Source organism: Vitis vinifera, chromosome 10, assembly GCF_030704535.1.
Source record: "Vitis vinifera cultivar Pinot Noir 40024 chromosome 10, ASM3070453v1".
Lineage (NCBI taxonomy): Eukaryota > Viridiplantae > Streptophyta > Magnoliopsida > Vitales > Vitaceae > Vitis > Vitis vinifera.
The window spans coordinates 4,182,907-4,202,421 of NC_081814.1; the positions used below are offsets into that span (position 1 = coordinate 4,182,907).

The window sequence follows — 19,515 nt, forward strand, 5'->3', positions numbered from 1 at the left end:
AACCAGTCCATTCGTGCACTTGTTAATGACTTCAATGGATGGTTGTGCATTAAGTATTCAGCATATTTGATAACAAACATGCCACAATCACCACTGCATGGTACACAAATAATCAATGTTAGGGCTATTATTAAAGATTAAGTGTATAAGTTATGAAAGTAAATTTAAGATCACTTACTCATTTTCCTGTTGAGGAATATCTTGCAGCCGTTCAATTTCCCATTCTTGGTAGTTAACTTTTGTGTCACCATGAAAACCATAATATGCTATTGCATTCAATATATGCGGCAACAATTTGGCTAATGGTTTAATGGCAACTTGCAATCTTGCATTATTATTGATGCCCATCAATGAGTCATATACGTATATAATCCTTCGATGAAGGTGGACAACTCCTAATACCCAGTGACTAGCCCGAACATTGATAGGGACATACACAATGTCAACATCAGGCCATTTGACAGAATAAAGAGGCTGCAAACCATTGGCATAATCAATAAGGATGTCATTCTCTAGTAATTTGAATTGGTTCCACTTCTTGCCATGCTTAATCCATCTTGCTTGAGCATTTTTCTACATAGAATAAAGTTAATATACATAAATAAATAACCAAGATCATAAGATTCATTATTACAAAAAAATTAAAAATGTTAACTAAAATTCAAACTACACATACCCAAAACATAGTATCTACTGTGGTAAACTTTTGGGAAAAAAGATGAGGATTTTCTATTCGCCGCTTTCGGAAAAAGAAGAAGGCAACATCAATGTGCTAACAATTACAATAAAGTAAATTAGTTATATTATTTGGTTGTAAGCTGAACATAATAATAAATAAAAATAAAAACAAAATGCATCATTTACAAACCGTGTCAGCAAGCCATGAACCATGATTAGACAGTGATTGAAACCATTTTTTATCTATATGCATGTAGTCAATGTCAATTGTGGACCTTTGACATAAAAATAAAAATAAAAACATTAGTAATTTTATAACTTGTGAAGAACACAAATTTACAAGTATGGATGTATACAACTTACCCTTGGTCATCACTCATCCACTTTTGAAAGGACTCTAATGCTTCTTCAGAGATTGGATGCAAAGGATCAAATGAAGTTAATGGTTTCTCAATCTCTTTTCTTAGTTTCTTTCTCTTGGTGGGATCTGTAAAAGGGTGCTGTAAGATATGAGACTTTTTAATCTCACGCCTTCGCTTAAAAATGGCAGGAGATAGATGGTGAGGTATGACATATACTGAAAACTCGCCCGACATAGTTGGGGTACCAAACAACTTGGCAATATCAATAACTGGATCATCAATAGAGTAGTCATCTTTCAACTCTTTAGTCATGTGTTTTTCTGCAAGCTGAAGGTTTCTAGAAGCTTCCATATCAATGTTCACATCCATGGGAATGTCATTTCTCTCCACTTCATCATCTGTAACATCCTCAAAAATTCCAGTCTGGAAATCAAAGCCCATATTGTTATCATTTTCTTTTGTACTAGATTTTCTGAATCTAGTGTCATGCATACCGTGTTCCTCATTCGAACTCTTAACCTAAAATTGCATACACCACCCAATAATAATAAATATGAGAAAACACAAATGTCAAAACATTGAAGTATTAGAAAATTTAAACAAGTAAACATGTCACTAACTTCTAATAAAAGTTGTTTCAATTCATCCATCTTCAAGTTGAGTCCTTCAATTTCTTTCTTTAGATGATTGAAATTTAACTCTGAGCTTTGTCTGAATTTCACAAACTCCATCCATAATTTCTGCACATATTGCACATAAATGAAATAAAAATTTAACACTTACAATATTTATATATATATTATGACAAGTTTGTTCACTTTGTGATTACTACCAAAAAGTGCTATTTTGTAGACCTAATTATAATGGTTTTAAGCACCTTTGAGTAGTAATCATATTCATTTAACCCAATTAATTCATTAAGGTCCTTAGTAATTGGTTTTAACCATTTTGTGGCAAGTTTACATGTTTTTATCAGCTTATGAACCAATTCAAGCATGCCAATTGTTGGAGGAGCTACTTGGGCGAGTTAAGCAAGGATTTTGTACGTTTATAGGCTTGAATTTCAAGTGGAAACACGAGCACAAGCAATGGAGAAGAGGAAAACAGAGTGAAGAAAACAGCTGCAGTCTTCTTTCGCACTTTTGAGGCACTTCCCGAAGTCCAATTTTTGCATGTTATATACCATTTGAAAGCTTAGGAAGTCAAGAATCCAACGCTTCAAACCGTGTATGATTTGGAGCTGAAATGAGGAAGATATGGCCTTCGGAAGACAACTGCATCATGTCAAATGGCCAATTTCGCAAGGTGAATTTCACATTGCGAAAATTTCGCAATGGGATTTTCTTCATGGTGCGAAATTTTGCCATTTCGCACCATGAAGAGCCACATTGCGAAAATTTCGCAAGGGGATTTTCTTCATGGTGCGAAATTTTGCCATTTCGCACCATGAAGAAACACATTGCGAAAATTTCGCAAGAAGGATTAGGCACATTGCGAAATTCCTTTGAATCCCCTGTTTTGAGACATTGTTGATGTTATTCCACTACCGGTTCTCCAAGATATTTTGCTTGATTTTTAGCTTTGTAAATACCTATTTTACCCTTGTAATCAACCAATGAATAGGTTGCTTTTGTAATAGCTCTTGTTTATTTATAGTTAAGGTCAGGTTCCACATGTTAATTATGGAATGAACATCTTATATTAAATAAAGTACCAAAAAAAAAAAAAACATGCATGCATTATTTATGATGGCTAAGTTTAGTTTAAGTTACCTCTATTGATGGGGTGATTGCATCATTTGTTGTTTCTTCTGCCATTGCAGCAGTAGCAGCAGCAACATATGCAGCAGTGTCAGATGAGCTTTTTTCATGCCTTAAGTCATCATTCTTGGCATCTTGTGAGGCATTTGATTGGTGCAACATTTCTGCTGAAGCTCCTTGTTTATCTACATGCTTGTAATAGTCTTGTTGTTGCTCCTCTAAAGTGGGTGTTAGAAGCGAATGAAAAGTTAACTACAAAGTCCAAATCAAATATAATTATTAATAAACAACAATACAATAATATTTATAATTGCATTCTTAAAATGTAAAGGTAAAGAATTACTTACATGAGGCTCTAGAAATACATTTTCAACCTCAGTAGACCTTGGAGCACTTGTTGCACTCCAATTTAATATTCGAGGATACCTCTCAGATACACGAGTGGCATATTTCAATCCAATAAGTGGAATAGCCTCGTATGCCCAAACCTGGAATGCATATGGAAATCCAACAAGACTATATGCTTCAACTGCAGCTTCTCCCTTTGTTTTCTTTTTATCTTGGTATTTGGATACCCGGTTCTCCAAAGCTCTTTGCAAACCAAATAGTGTCCTCTCATAACAAATCCCCCCCCATGGATACTTGTTAAAAGCCTCCAAATTATCAACCAAAGCAACCCATTCCATATCTATCAAATTTTTTCCTTCTTTCCCAAATAAAACATGCTCTAAAAAATACAAAAGTGCCAACTTTATCACCTCTTCATCTTCAAATCCTTTTTTTTTTATTTTTCTTATTCTTTTTCTTTTTCTTTTCCTCTCCTAAAGAAAGAAAAACTTTCTCCAACTCATCATTACGCACCTTGTTTTCTCCTTTAAAGTATGTGTCCCTTATTCATAATGATTTTTTATCACATTTTGTAATAGGACCAAAACTCAAGCCCGTAATCAATGCAAACTCTTCTTTACTAAATCTTAAGCCCTTTGACTTTAATAAAATCCATATTTCATTGTCTTTTTTGGTTTCACATTGACGTAACAACAATTGATGAACAATTTGGGCTGAAAATCTAAGTTCGGGAAGGAGTAAAAAATGACCAAAACATGATTTTCTAAACATCTCCAATTGTGGTTCAGTCAATTTCTTCTTAATATTTTCAATGGCTACCAAGTGAGACAAACATGCAATTTTTCCAGGAAAGTACTCCTCTTTAGATATTTTAGATATAAAAGATAGGAGAGGAGGAGGAATGTCAATCTGCAAAATAATAACAAATTGTAAAAATATCAATATAAATTGAGCAAAATTATATTACCAAACTTATCCAACTATGTTAAATCCATCATTTTGTATTACTTCTTAACATAGACTTTATTTTCCTATTATTTAAGGATGTCATGTCAAATGCTAATATTCTAAAGATATTATTTTACTAATGCAATTGAAGCTATTATATTTTAGTAAGTTGCAGCTACAAAAAATTGGAGACATTATTCTAGTGTTTATTGAAATTTGAAACAAAACAAAACCATTTTGAAATTGCAACCTGACAATGAACTTGATAGCAGTTAAGTTCAGTTTCTTCTTAACATATATATTTAAATCAAAATTCTAAATATTTGGATAAAATAATTTCACAAAAATTATATTCAAATACGTTATAAATTCATAACAAATAACTTCATTACACAAAATTTCAAAACCTTTTGATGGTAAACTTGATAGTAGTTAAGTTTAGTTTTTTCTAATAATTCAAATATTGCTTTAAACCTTGGACTATAACCTCACTGAGAACATTTCCAACAATTAGATTATCAATTCATGAAAAATAAATTCACAAAAAAAAATCTATTAAAAATGATAAAATTAAAAAAAAAATTAAAAATCAAAATTTCAAGTAGACAATTAATGCTTACTGAATCAGTTGATTTCTTCTCATTTTCTGATGACGATGAAGAGGTTTCAAAACCTGGCTTTCTTTCACTTCTCTTTTTTCCCAAAATTTTATACCTCTTCTGTTTCGTATTTTTCATCACAGAATTTTTTTCTTCCTCCATTTTCATGAACTGAATCAACACACAATATCAGAAAGATGAAAAATCGGGTTTGATTAAAAGAAAAAAATAAGAACCAAAATAAGACACTTAGGGTTTTTTCTCATTTCATGGATGAAGATTCATATATACAGTTCGAAAAACCAAAATCAAATAATGAAACAGTTACTTTCTGTTTTTTCTTTGTATTGTGTTGCCTTTTTGTTCTCTTGCAATAAACGGAAAAATCCTTCGTGATTTCTTTCTTGCAGGTTAACAGATGGAACAAATGGGTTTGCAGGGTAACGAAGAGACACAATACAAGAGAAAATTGGAGTTGGAGGGAAAAAGGGTAACGAAGAGACACAATACAAGAGAAAATTGGAGTTGGAGGGAAAAATGGCTGAAAAAGATAACTGAGGGGGTGAGGGGGTATTTTTGTCCGAATTGGGTCATTTTTGAGACCTAAATAAGTAAAGGGTTAGTTTTGCAATATTGAGGGATTTTTGTCCCTTTTAATCGGTTATCCCTTTTTTTTACACATTTTAGTAATTCTTAAAAATAATTTACAACTAAAAAAATTAAATAAATTAATATTTAAAATTCTCATATATCGATTTCTCTTCTAAATAATAATATTTTTTCTCAATTTTTAACTAAATAAACACATTTAAAATCATGTGAGACTTGATGTTTTAATTTGTTATTGATTGTAATCATTTAAAAATAAATAAATAAAATCATACCAATTATTACTAGAATTTAGACCCAACCCTTGTAACAGTGATTGAGAAGTAAACTTTATACATGTAATGAAGACAATTCGTTAATTTACAATTTGAAAATGAATTGAACTCATTTTTATGGTTATTCTAAATAAAATATTCTTAAGATTTATTATTTTTTATAAACTATTATTATTTATTTTTAGCAAATAAATACAATTTATAAATTTATTAATATTAATATTTATCTTTTATAATTTTCTGTAAAACATTATTATGTACAAAGTAATCATATATTCGTTATTAAAACAATTATTTTTCACTTATTATATATTTATTCCTTATAATTTATTTATTTTTTTTAAATAGGCAAAAATTTAATATATTAGGATCCATTATTAAAAAAAAAAAACAATGCTATAATTATTTTTAAGGAAAAATATAATTATAATGTTTATCTAAAAAATTGCCGATTTAAAAAACCTTTTTAGTAATAATAATAACAAATAAATAAAATAAAAAAAACAAGAATATTCCCCACTGCTTGTTGTTGGTCTTGAGATCCTTTGTTCAATATGGTGCCACGGCTTGCTGAGTAATTACTAATGTGCCTTCAAATGTTATTTAATAATACAAAATCCTCTTTATTCTGTTTCCCATGTCATACGGGCGTGCTGACTAATCAGATATTGCCATCAAATGTTATTTAATAATACAAAATCCTCTGCATTTTCTTGCCTTGTGGAGGTTGTTCAAGATTAAAATTTTGGATTTATTACACTTTACTCCCTAACCTATACAATGTTTTACACATTACGCCCTTGAATTTAAAATCAAACAATATGCCCTTCATACTATATATATATAACCGTGGGTATCCGGACCAGTTTACGCACATCTCGACTAATCCTATGGGACCCTAAAGTTAATGATTGAGTAAATCCTCCAATGGCCTTGAGGGGACTCAAACTAATGACCATTAAGGAGCAAACCTAGGGCCAAAAGTTACACACACCTCTAGTGTAATTATATACCATTTATGTTATATAATTATATGCAATGTATATATATATTTTTTTTACTAATGGTGTTACTTTTTTGGACAGGAGGGCATGGGTTATTCACATGACCGAGGGTAAAAAGGTCAATTTCTTTATAATACCCCAACCTCCAGCTCTTCTGGTCGACCATTGCTCCTCAAATTGCAACCCACCTCCTCCCCATTCTTTCTTCCCCTTTGAAGCCCTAGAATCCTAATCCCCACAAAGCGATTATTGAATCCCATATAATTTCTCCATCTCAGTTGTTCTTCTTTGCCCGAGATATAATTTCTCTAAATTTTCCTCAATTCTTTGAAACATCAAACCCTAACCCTAACCCTAAAATAGAAGCATAACATAAAAACTCTAACCCTCTATTTGGCCAAGTTTTATTTTCCCCAAAATTTCCCCAAAAATTTCCCCTAATTTTCCAAAACATTAAAACAAAACTCTAACCCTAAAACGATAGCATAACATAAAAATTTAAACTCTAATCCTCAATTTTGCCGAGTTTTATTTTCCCCAAAATTTCCCCAAATTTTTTGAAACATCAAAACAAAAGTCTGACTCTAACCCTAACCCTCTTTCCTGACATATTTCTACCCATTAAAGAAATTGCAAGAGAAAGAAATATCATTGAATTCCATGTCTTCTATTCAATATCAACCCTGCATTAGCTTCCTTCGGATTCTAGGGTTTCAACTTTAGGATCCAACACCAGCAATGAGGAGGAATAGTTGATGAGGAAGAAGAGGGCTGGAATTTGGGATTTTAATATGACAATGACCCTTTTGCCCTCACTTAAAAAAATGACATTTTTGCCATCGATTACACAAAAAACACATGCACCTCCCATTCAAAAAACACCATGAGTCAAAAAATGTACATTACATGTAATTATATAGCGTGAAAGGTACATTTCTCGAGTTTAAACTTAAGAGGACAATGTGCAAGACATGGTATAGATTGAGGGTTAAAATGTAACAAGCTCTAAAAAATTTTACTTTCCGTGGCTAAGAGTCACTACAATAAATAAATGCATAAAGAAAAAAATTATAGCCCATAAAATTCTCAATAATGGCTTGGTTACGATGTAGACTTGATTAGACACTTCACCAAAAACATAAATATCATCGCAAAGAGTAACAATGAAAAATAATCAAATGAATCCATCATTTGAAGGAGGCCCTTTTTCTGTACTGCCATCAACTCAATAAGTTGGACTATTACGAGATTCACCATCCAAGGAAATATATGGGGGAAAAAAATTAAGCGCCACCAAGTTCTTTACTTTCATTAACTTTGATGTGAATGCAAATCCATGTAGACAAGGGGATGAGATCAAGCAGTGGGAATAGATACGGCATTATGCTGAATCAAGTGTGACATGCTCAATCAATGCAGACATAAACATTCTCACCATTTGGGTATTATTTTAGCTGCAGTAGGTGCCCCAATACCTGGATCTAGTTGATGTCTACAAAAAGATGAGAACAAACAAAGGGAAAAGATTTGGCGTTGCAATGAACCAAGTGTGCAGAAACATACATCCTCAGTGTCCCAACAGTTTATTCAAGAACAGAACATTTCCCATGCAACCAAAAAAAAAACCCAGAAAATTTAACAACCTGTTCAATTTCCTTCTTCTGAGTGAGCAGTATGTCTCTTTTTCTTTTCCTTTTTTTTTTTCTTTTTTTTTTTGTTTTTTAACTGTTGAAGTGGAAAACAGGTACAACAAATTAAGCAGAATGTTTGAACAAAATTTCTCATCTAGGAAGTGGATTGAAATTTGTAAAATCTTGTGCAAAATACTGATCACCAAACATGTGACATCAACTCTCGTTACACAAGGGTTTTAGCTTAAGTTTCATTTCATCTAATTACTCCTGAAAAATTCATTTCTTGAATTGGGATAAATCAAGCAGAATGCAATTGTCTTCTTTACTGCCATTATGAATATTCTGAATAAACCTAGGAACCTCATCCTTAGCTCTCCCCTCTCCAAACTAATCATTGAGCCAGAATTATTCTGGCACCTTGAATCTGGGCAGAGAACCAACCGTAAACTCTCCTAATATCTTTCAAGAACCCCATATCAAATGGCCCCTTACCTTCATGACCCAACATTCCACTTTTAGTCATACTTAGCCCCCATTTAGAGCAGCTTTTTCTTTTTTATTTTGATCAGAACCATGTAATGCAGCTTTTGGATTACCCAAAAGCTCTACTTGATTGTTAAATAGCTTTACAGACTATAATTGCAAACTAGGGCACTTTTAAAACAGATAATGTTCAAGACCAAAAAGCTTTGTGAGTGAGATGAGGAGTTAACTAATCAAATTTTCATTCTCAATGGTTTGACACAAACTTATGGGCTATATCATTCTCTCTATTTGGTATTGCTCAGGTGTGTCCCTGGTCATACAAGGAATAATTGTTTGGCTGACTTGGATATTTTGTTAGAACAAGTGGTAGGAGGTTCTGGATTTCTGCCCATGTTTGCTTGATTTGTGTATTTGGTTAGGGTGGAATAGAAGATCTTTGGTATGGAAAGTTTGGAAGTGAAGGTGAAGAGTTTCTTTAGATACTTTGTATTCTTGGAATATGATCCCCTAGGACTTTAATTCTAGATCTTAACTCACTTTATTAACTCTCTAGAAAGGGCTAGGAAGTTTAGAATATGCTTTTTTCCCCCTTTTTCTCACCTTTTGCACTCTTTATAAACTTCTGGTGCCACCATTTTTGTTAGGCTCCTTTTTGATAAATTTTATTCTCCTATCAAAAGCAGGTAAGAAAACCCTTTACAATAAACTTAGGACTGACATATTTTTGCACAAGAGCCTCCAATAAGATGTGTCAGAATTTTCCTTGTTCATCTTTTCCTAATACCTGATGCCTAACCCAACCCCCTACTTTGGGCAACAAATTATTTTCCCATTACCTCAGCAAGTCTTCTTCTCTAGCCTACCCTACAGAAAATTTCTTTGCAACTTCTCTATACTCTTTCCAACTGATCCAGAAAGCATAAAAATATAGAAGTTGGACTTGGGCCCAAGGGAATGCAGGTAGCTTTCGGGTTCCAAGATTTACTAGACTCTTCCATGGCTGAAAGCTGGAGGAGGTTGTTTCATTTTTGCACACATTCAGGTGAGCCTGAAAAAGGAGGATGATATCATTCTGAGGATGCCTTTGAATAAAACATTCTTATTAGGTCCTTTTACAAGGAGAGGGAATATAGTGTTGTTGGCTTCCCTGTAAGAGAAATTCAGGGTCCCAAAGTGGCTTCTTCTGTGTAGACAGTAAATTGGGCAAATCTCATTACTATTGACAACTTAGTGAAAAGAGGAAGGAGCATCCCAAATTGATGTAATATGCACAACAGGGATGGGAAGAGTGTGGATCATCTTCTGATTCATCTTGTTCTTTTTTTATTCAATAGATCTTCTGCAAGACTTTGAAGCAATAACTGGTTAAATGGCTCAGTAAGCTCATGGGAATCTGGAGACAGGTGTCAGCTGCAGCCTCTTTAAGCATGACTTGAGGTTTGTGGTGAGAGTAAAAGACCTATAAAATTTCAGTTTGAAAACTTACAAAAAATGATATTGTCTATGTATAATATGAATCCTAATTGATCATTTTTGGATTTTATTGAAGAATTGAGCATTGGGTGATGTATAGTACTAGGTGATAGGTGGTTCTGTTTATTCTTTTGCTCTTTTCCCTCCATTACCCTTAATTTTTTTCCCCTAATTTCTTTAGGGGTTCTGTCATATTTTCACATTTTTACTCAGGTTGTCCCCTTTCTTTTGTTAATACCAGCCATCACCTATTACATAAGATAATTTAAAGAAATCATCCAAGAAGTTTATATCTAGTCATCCAGGAAATCAGAATTATGTTCGTAAATCTACTGAACATTGAAACTGAAACATCATGTTTTATTATATAAGGATTTCAACTTCAGTTAAAGTGAATCTAGTTACCAAACTAAACTCAGTCCTTGAGTTTTCAACCTTCACTAAGCTTAAAATATGCACAAAGCATGTACCATAAATTATAAGGATTACAAGTGCTTTTCTTTTCAATCTTCTTGAGCTAGACATCAAAATTTATAAGTTACGCATGCAAAATCTAGAGAAAACCTTAAAAACTGTCAACTGAATAAAATGACACCATGCAACATATATAACAATCTAACAAAGTTATTTAGTGAGATACATAAACATATAAGAAAATGAAATGATACCATGCAACATATATTAACAATATAACAAAGTTATTTAGTGAAAACAAAAACATATAACAAAATGACATGCTACATTTCCAACTATTGAGCTAATGAAAGCATTCTTAGTTGAATTGTTCGATATCAAGATTTAAGACCAAATGTCACCGGTATGCCTATTAACAAATTTGAAAATTAAATTAAAAACAAATAATCAGTGAGATCACCAGCAAGAAAAGGTATCTAGTTAATTGCCACAAGAAATTCAAAAATAAGAGTGAACACAAAAATGGTTGTTAGTACCTGATTAAAGCATTTTCTGACCAAAACTCAAGTACTTATTCAGCCCTCAAGCTCTATAAGAATCTTGCCTTAAATAAGAAAAATAGTTGAACAATCATAAAGGAACTAGAACACATACTGAAATAAGAATAACAGAGTGATTCCACTACTTGTCTGTGGGAATTTTCAGGTTATAACGACGGTAGCTATTTGAATTCCCCAGCTGCACAAGTTTCTTGGCCTCCACAACTTTACCTCCCTTAACCAATCCATCAACTGCATTCTGCAATAACACCTCATCAACTAGGCACTTCCTGTTGAAGATCTCCTTACACAGCTCAAAAGCCTGATCAAAAGAGCCCTTCTCACAGTAAAGGGGAACAAGTGTTGCAAAAGTTAATTTATCAGGTAAACAATCATTTTCTCTCATTTTTCCATACCAATTAGTAGCCTCGTCCACCTTCCCATCATTACAAAAGCCTTTGATCAAAGCATTGAAACTATACCCATCAGGCTTAATACCCTTAGTCTGCATTTCTTCAACTAGGCCAATCCCTTCCAACATTCTCTTCTCTGATACCAATCCAACCAACTTTGCATTGTAACTCCTAATATCAGGGAGAATGTTCTTCTTTTCCATTCGACCCCAGATCTTCTCTCCATCTAGAAAACGACCGCTCGTATAACACCCATTTAAAAGGGTATTAAACGTTATCAAATCCGGCTCCAAACTCTTCTTCTCCATTTCATCTAGCATACCAACAGCGGAGTCCATGGAGCCCATATCACATAACCCGTTAATCACAATATTGTATGAAACTAAGTCTGGTTCAACCGACAACTTTGACGGCAATTCACTAAAAAACCCCTCAACCTTATCGAACTTCTTAGAATTAACGCACGCCCCAAGAAGGGCATTGAACGACAACACGGAGCGCTCGCATTTCTGGTCCGGCATTTCATCGAACACCTTGAACGCATGGTCGAACATACCTGATTTCCCATAAAGAGTGATAAGCCGAACCGCGAAGCCTTCTCTGGAAATATCTTTGTACTTCTTCTGCTCTTCGAGGATTTCTTCGATCCATCTGAAGCGCTTGGCCGAGGCGAGTCGGCGAACCGTCTCTTCGTAGATGCCGGTTTTGGTTCGAAACCGGTCTAGCTCGGAGGACTTCTTAAACTTCTGGACTAGTCTTTTGAGGTTGCGTTCACGGTAGATGTCCTTGAATACGGATTCAAGGTTGCCGGTGGCCTGGGCTGTTGCAGCTGTGGAAGTGGAGAAGGCGCGGTAGAGTCGGCGCGAGAGAAACGACATCGTTTAGTCTGGACAGCGTTTGTGATTCGGCCTTGCTGTTTCTTCTTGGGAAGAAGGGTTTTAGGCTGCTTACTGGTTACGACTTAGGGTTTTGGAATAATAATTTCGCTCCATCTTTAAAACTAATTTTTCAGACTAGGTTTTCCTACATTTTAATTTTTAAGGAAAAAAAATATTATATGGCCTTGCCAAAATATGGTTGAGCCTATTTTAATATTAATTAAATTAGTACAAATTTAAAATTTTATTTTAAAATTATAATTTTTATTTCAAAATATCTAAATTTGTATCAAAAGGGAGTCTCAAAATATGATTTTTAAACTAATAAAAAAAAATATTTTGAACAATAGCTTTAACAAAACTATATTTTTTGAAACTTATTTTTAAGAATAAGTTTTAAAAAAATGACGAAGCAAGTTTATATTTTTCTTTTATTTTTAAAAACTGATAAAGATGATTTATACTTATTTTCTAAAAATTATTTTTTATTTTATTTTACTTTTAAAAATGATTTTTTGTTTTTAAAAACATGATCAAACAAGCTCTTAATTTGATCCAAATTTATAATCTTGACCCTAGTCCATTTCTTTATTTAAATTGTTTCCATATAATGGGATTTTGAATTTTTAAATTTTTACCAAATTAGCATGTAAATTTATCCCACTCTTAAAGAATCAAACTGTACTTTAGCTAGAAGACACCGTGGCCTAACAACTCCCTTGTACTTTCCAGTCAATAGTCCTAACCGCCAACACACTTTTCAGTTTCTATATGAAGAGTCACTTAGCAGCTCTTTTTTTCAGCACCCGGAAATGGATGGTTGATATTAGATACCAATAACCCTGTGATCTAATCCCAGCCGTGCAAGGACTCCACATCCATGGATTAACGATGAAGATTGGTGCAGTGGAGCCATTATGTTATGAGCTGAGTTACTAGGATTCCAACAAGTGAGAACTGAACTGAATTGCCCAATTGGAACTCACACCAACTGAACTGATCATTGTGAGACTGTACGAAAACTCAACAACCCCTCACCATGAAAATTCTCTCTCTCTCTCTCCAGAACAAGTGTTGGTCTTGTGAGGTGCAGTTTCATAACCAATCACCCCCATCTCCTACTTATTATATATATGTGCCAGTTCAGGAGCTCTCTGCTTTCTCATTTTTCTAACACTGACAGTGACCAATCTCCACAATGGAATATGCGGACTGTGCCCCAGATGGATCATGCGTAAGTGAAGGAGCAGGTAGTGGCAAAGGGAGGATGAGAATGAGAGGGCAAGAAAGGGAATACAAATCTAAGAACCTTCAAGCGGAGAGGCGGAGGAGGCAGAAACTCAGTGATAGGCTCCTTGCTCTGCGGGCATTAGTCCCTATCATCACAAATGTGACTACCCAGAACCTGAATTTCTCTTCATTCAATATAACAGACCTTACTTTTTTCATTATTTTTTAATTTTGGTTCGTCGCCTGGTTTTAGATGAATAAAGCCACCATTATTGAGGATGCCATCACTTACATTAAGGAACTTCAGAAGAATGTGAAGGACCTCAGTGACCAGCTTCTTGAAATGGAAGCATCCTCTGAAGAGGAAGCAAAGCAGAGGAGCGAAACCATTGATGCTGCAGAAGAGATGAACAAATGTGGAATCGAGGTTATATATTCCATTGGTTCTGCATACTATTAGTTTGTAAAACATATAGATTTTTTCATAATGATTAGTGTTTTTTTGGTATTGATCATTGCAGGAAGATGTTGAAGTGACTAATATAGATGGGAATAAATTCTGGTTGAAGATAGTAATTCAGAAAAAGAGGAGTAGCTTCACAAAACTGGTAGAAGCCATGAACTTTCTTGGCTTTGAATTTACAGATACCTCTGTTACTACCTCCAAAGGAGCAATTCTTATTACCGCATGCGTGGAGGTGAGCTAGGAGAAGAACTACTTTCTTCATGCTTTGATCGGTTTTCGTAAGCTTGAATTGACACATGTAACATGGTTTCAGGGAATTTATGGTGAGACCTTTGCAGCTGCAGAAACCAGGGAGTTGCTGCAGGAGATTATTAAAGGCATATAAGCATCATTGATAATTCATTCTCTCTTGATTAGTCTAGGTTAGTCTATTTCTGACTACAGCTGCTGGCTATTTCTCTGCTTTGAAGTCATACCAATGGGTCTGATAAGTGAGAAACTATATGAAATTTCTGCATTTAATGGAATCTAATGTATGGAGAAAACCATTTCAACACCTTGCCCACTGGAGCTTGAGGGTAAAAGACTACAGAAGCTCACTCAATCAATTCAAAAGCTTGCAACTTTTCATATATGGGCAGGTTTCTCCTACTGCTAATTGCTAACAGGTCATTCACTGGTCTTTTTGTTTACAAATTTGTTGGGAAAATCTGTGACAGAGCTTAGTTGGCAAAGCATTACAGAATACATGAGATGCACAATGTTCCTTTGACAAGAAGATGGAATAAATATATAAATAACCTCACCATCCTGCAGGTCCATAGAATAAAGATTTTTCCATGACCCAAGGAAAGGTAAATAAATGAACCCCACAAAACAAACCTAAAGTGAAAGGGGGCCTACAGCCCAGTAAGCAAAATCCCACTGTAATCCAAAACCACCCATGACCTTCAACTGAGGTACACACCTGGTTAACTTCCGCTGTGTGAAAAGTTAAAAAAACAGTAGCCAATCTGAACCCAAAACACAACCTCCAATACCCTTCAAAAAAACCTACGGGAGGAGCCCAAGAAAACCCCATGTCTGTGGCTTCCACAAGCTGCCCAACCCCAGAACAGACCCGACTGGACTCAAGTTGGTGAGGTGTATTAAAGTAAGGTAATTTTGGAAGACTTAGATGAATAATAAGGAGTCCTAGATAGAATGGAATCAGGCTTACAGGGACAACACAGACATATGGGTCCACATAGGCCAAGCCATTCAGTCCAATATGGTTGTCCTATGCTAAGGACCAGAACATAACCCGGCCTTGACTGGAGTTGGGATCTCAATTATGCCCTACCACTCTGGGTTAAGCATTTGCAGCCTGAGTTGTCCAAATCAATTATTATAAAAGGTTGGGCTTACTTCATAAAGAATCTCCTCTATTTTTTTCCCAATTTTGCAAAATAATTGATGGCACCAAAATATCAGTTCAGTTTTTGCCTATTTCTGCCACAAAAAAAGAAAAAGAAAAAGAAAAGATACAACCTTATCATAATTTTAATTTTCTGGCAGAAAGGTGTCTCAATTCAACTTCATTTACATGAGAATCTGGATCACACAAAACCCAAACTTCATTCCCTTATTGGGGAAAAGAAGCTTTATTAAATTAAAACAATCCTCAGAGATAAGTAGATTAAGTGATGAACACAATCACTTAAGATTCGTTTTTTTTTTCTTTTCATATCTGTATGAATTAAGAACTTGGAAAAAAAATTCTCTTATGATTCCCAAATCTTATACCCAATTTTTAATTTTTTTTTTTTTTTTTTTTTTTTACAGGTCTAATAGCATCTAAGAACCTTAATCCAACTTTTTCTTTTCCAAAAAAAAAAAAACACGAAGGTCCAAAAAGAAAAAGAAAGGAAATCATCTCAAAGGGTGGAGTTCGTCTTTCATCTCATCTCTGGGTTTGGAACTCCTTATTCTTCCTCCCGCTGATCTCCAAAACCCCTGCATGATATATTTAATTTCACGGTTAAATTTCAGGAAACCCTTGGATTCATTTGAGAAATGCAATTGAAAATTAACGATTCCACACAAGACTCGAAGTTATAAAATTGAAACTCAGTAATCCTCTGTTTGACTGCACATAAAACTAAGGGGAAAGAAAACATTATTAAAAGGTTAAGTTTGTTCATGGCTACCCAATTCAGCAAACAATTGTACGCGAGCTAATTCCAGTTTCCAATATAAGTCTCAGTTTTTTTTTTCTCTTTACTCTTTCTCTAGTTTCTCAACAACCAAACGGAAAAAAGAGGAGACCCAGTAAACAATGCAACAAACAAGCATGGAGGCTCAGACCCAGAACAAAATCAGAGGCCAAAAATTGAAAAACTGGAGAGAAAAAGTACCTTGAGGTTTACAAACAGGAGGATCTTCAAAGAGAGAAAGAGAAAGCTGCTTATGAGCAAGACCAATGTCAAACAAAATGAGACCGGAATTGGGATCGTCGACAATGATGTCCTTAACCGGAAGCCATAGAAATAGCTCCTCCTGAGTCAGACCCTCCACTCCGATGAGCCCACCGTAACTGAGATTGGCCGTGACCACCCTCTCAAAGTAGACTCTGTTCTCGAACTTGGCCATGCAGGGTCCCTCCAAGTACACCTCCAAACGCCCCCTCTGGTCCAGATTGTAGGATTTCACGTTGTTCGGGAAGAGCCCTGCTGGCAAGCCTCTGCTTCGGAGGAGGTCCTGTATGGAGTACGAGTTGGTGAACGGGAGAAGAACGAGAATTGCAGAAATGGTGAGCATCGAAGACATTGCGAAGGGTCTGTGACGATGGTGCAGGAGAAGAAGCAGCAGAGAATCCATGGCTGATCTGGCTGGTGGCTGCTGCTCAGGTTTTGCAGTGACACACTGGGCTCAGAAAGGGACTGTTTAAAAATGAGTTGGCAAAGTTGAATAGACCACACTACCCTTCCTGATATTTTTGGTTTTAGGTAAAAATAATGATTTGTTTTTTCTTTTTTGGTTTATGATATTACCAAAATAACCTCCATGTCAATTTTTCTTATCTGTATTCCATGCCAATTTCCCATTAAATTACTTTATTTATTGTCACAATATATTGCTTGATAATTTTTATAAACTAAAAATTATTTTTTGGATCATGTAGCGTTGCATTTAAGAGGCTGTTTAAAAAAAAATAATAATAATAATTTATTTTCACAAGAACCCTTCATAAGATTTAATGATAGTTTATATATTTTTTCTATAAAATGGAAAAATACATTTATCATTATTAATATGATAGAGTCTTTATAATGAAAAATATTCGGAGACAGCCTAGTAATTACTAATTATTGTGGCTATTATTTTTAAATTTTCAAATAAATAAGAACAATAATAAATAAGAACTCCTTAAGGCACAGGAAAATTTTGTTTAAGTTATAAAGAAGAATTATATAATTTTGATTTTATTTAGTTATTCCTAAAAAAGGAAAGGTAAAAAAAAATTAAATTATCTAATAAATGTATTTTTGGAAAACTTTCATCACTCTTTTTTTAAAGAAAAAGGAAAATAAGAAGAAAATGATTAATATTTCTCTCTTTTTTTCCTTAATTTTTGTTATTTTTTTTCTAGGTATTTAATAATAAAAAGTTAATTTTAGAAACCAAATATAATTTTAGAAATAGTGCATTTATTAAGATTATATTTGGTTTTGAAAAATATTGAGAAAAAAAATAATGTTAAAGAAAAATGATTTTCTCATAGATTTTACTATAAAAAAATATATATTAAATTTATATATTTTATAATTATTTAATCTTGTTATAAGAAATAAGAAAAATAAATTTAAAGAAATGAAATAATTTATTAAATGAAAAATTTTATTATTATTATAATTATTTTTTTACATTTCTCAGACCCAAATATAGTATAAGAATATATATATATTTCAAAATAAATAACTAAATATGATAAGAAAAAAATATTTTTTTTATGAGAAATATTTAAATCTCGGATTCCATTATTAAGGATAGACATTAAAAATTCTTCACAGGGGGGTGATTCACTAAATTTGCATATGCTGACCTGGCATAAGGCAACTGGATGTGGTGGAGAACAGGGAGAGGGCCAGGGACGAATCGTGTCAGAAAGAAACGGCTCACACCACTCAGCCGAGGCCAAGGAATGACTAATAAAAGAAGAACAACCTGATTGGCCGGGCCCACACCTCATCCAACGGTGGATATTATACCCTCCTCAATCTTCTACTCCTTCTTTAATCGCACACTAACATGGACAAAGAGGATTAGAATTAAATACCTCGGACCCCAGAATTATGCTCTTGTTGCTCTCTATTTCCTGAATTATTATTATTTTATCAATTTCCATCAATGAAATAGACAAGAAACAGATCAGAATGATCGTGAATCGCTACCTTAATTACGAAGGTAAATGTCACAAAAATTAGTTTAAAAATAAATTTGATAATGATATGATTAGAGTGGAGGATGTAAGCTGTCCAATAGTGCCCAATCCAGTATGAACCCAATCGAGGGTATTAACGTAATTGAATGTCCCATAAACCCAGGGTGAGGGTGAGGGTGAGACTCAACAGGACAGCAGAGAAATCAAAGGCCACAAAAGCTAATGCTGTATTTTAATAATACGAAACAATACATAATCATTTTCATGACTCCTTGCCCTTCCCTAATTATATGGTCGTACATGTGTTGATTGGAGTGTCTTCTGCCTTTTATTTTCTTGGGCCTGCCTTGCCAACTCCTTCCCACCTTCTTTTCTGTCCCTCCTATTGTTTTTTTCCACCAACCCGAAGTAGTAAATCTTAGGTTCATGTCTTTCCAATCCCTTATACCTTAAATTTATTCAAATATTTTATAAAATTAAAAAAAATAAAAAAAAAATAAAAATTATTTGTACCTTTGATCCATAGAGACTATAGTAGTAATGGGTGCTCTTACATTATGATAAATAGTGATTTAATGTGACAAAAAACTAAATTAATGGGGGTGTTAATAATACGGCAATACTGTTACAGAAGGTGATGTTGAAGCGTTAGGGGGCATTCTCAAGTAATTAAAATCACATTTTTTCATGCCTTAATTATGAATAATAATCATCAATTTTAAACTAGAGTTAATTTCATTAAAAATATGTATATATAGGATGAATTGGGGTTGGGGTTGGGTTTGTAAAAACAGGGGGCAGCATCCCACAATCTGAGGAACATTCCAAAGGGAATTCCAAGTGTAAATGCAGAGTCATGAGCTTCATTTTACCCCCTCCATGTGTTTGAAAAAAAGGAAAATGATTAATTTTGAACCTCATAGGCCTGGCCTGTCATGATTGGTCCTTATATTATGATGGAATTAAATTTAAAAAA

The 19,515-nt window shown here is 33.9% G+C and overlaps 4 protein-coding genes across 4 annotated transcripts; 1 reads left to right on the plus strand and 3 right to left on the minus strand.

The window, feature by feature from the left end:
• Positions 1–661: 661 nt before the first annotated feature.
• Positions 662–4,554, minus strand: LOC132254473 (uncharacterized). Its single transcript, XM_059740189.1, has 6 exons — positions 3,148–4,554; positions 2,813–3,052; positions 1,661–1,780; positions 1,042–1,559; positions 869–953; positions 662–772 (listed from the first exon to the last, which is right to left on the minus strand). Exons 1-6 carry the CDS (start codon positions 3,484–3,486, stop codon positions 662–664), a joined length of 1,413 nt encoding a protein of 470 aa, XP_059596172.1. The 5' UTR covers positions 3,487–4,554.
• A 6,492-nt stretch (positions 4,555–11,046) lies between these two features.
• On the minus strand, positions 11,047–12,596 carry LOC100255730 (small ribosomal subunit protein mS79 (rPPR3b)). The gene has a single exon (XM_002268600.5). The coding sequence runs from the start codon at positions 12,418–12,420 to the stop codon at positions 11,272–11,274; it is 1,149 nt and encodes a 382-aa protein (XP_002268636.3). The 5' UTR covers positions 12,421–12,596; the 3' UTR covers positions 11,047–11,271.
• Positions 12,597–13,550: 954 nt separating this feature from the next.
• Positions 13,551–14,670, plus strand: LOC100853869 (transcription factor DYT1). The gene is made up of 4 exons (XM_003635133.3): positions 13,551–13,810; positions 13,904–14,077; positions 14,172–14,348; positions 14,430–14,670. The coding sequence occupies exons 1-4, from the start codon at positions 13,619–13,621 to the stop codon at positions 14,499–14,501; spliced, it is 615 nt and encodes a 204-aa protein (XP_003635181.2). The 5' UTR covers positions 13,551–13,618; the 3' UTR covers positions 14,502–14,670.
• Positions 14,671–15,633: 963 nt separating this feature from the next.
• On the minus strand, positions 15,634–17,025 carry LOC100853952 (uncharacterized). The gene is made up of 2 exons (XM_003635135.4): positions 16,513–17,025; positions 15,634–16,111 (listed from the first exon to the last, which is right to left on the minus strand). The coding sequence occupies exons 1-2, from the start codon at positions 16,973–16,975 to the stop codon at positions 16,059–16,061; spliced, it is 516 nt and encodes a 171-aa protein (XP_003635183.3). The 5' UTR covers positions 16,976–17,025; the 3' UTR covers positions 15,634–16,058.
• Between the last annotated feature and the right edge of the window lie 2,490 nt (positions 17,026–19,515).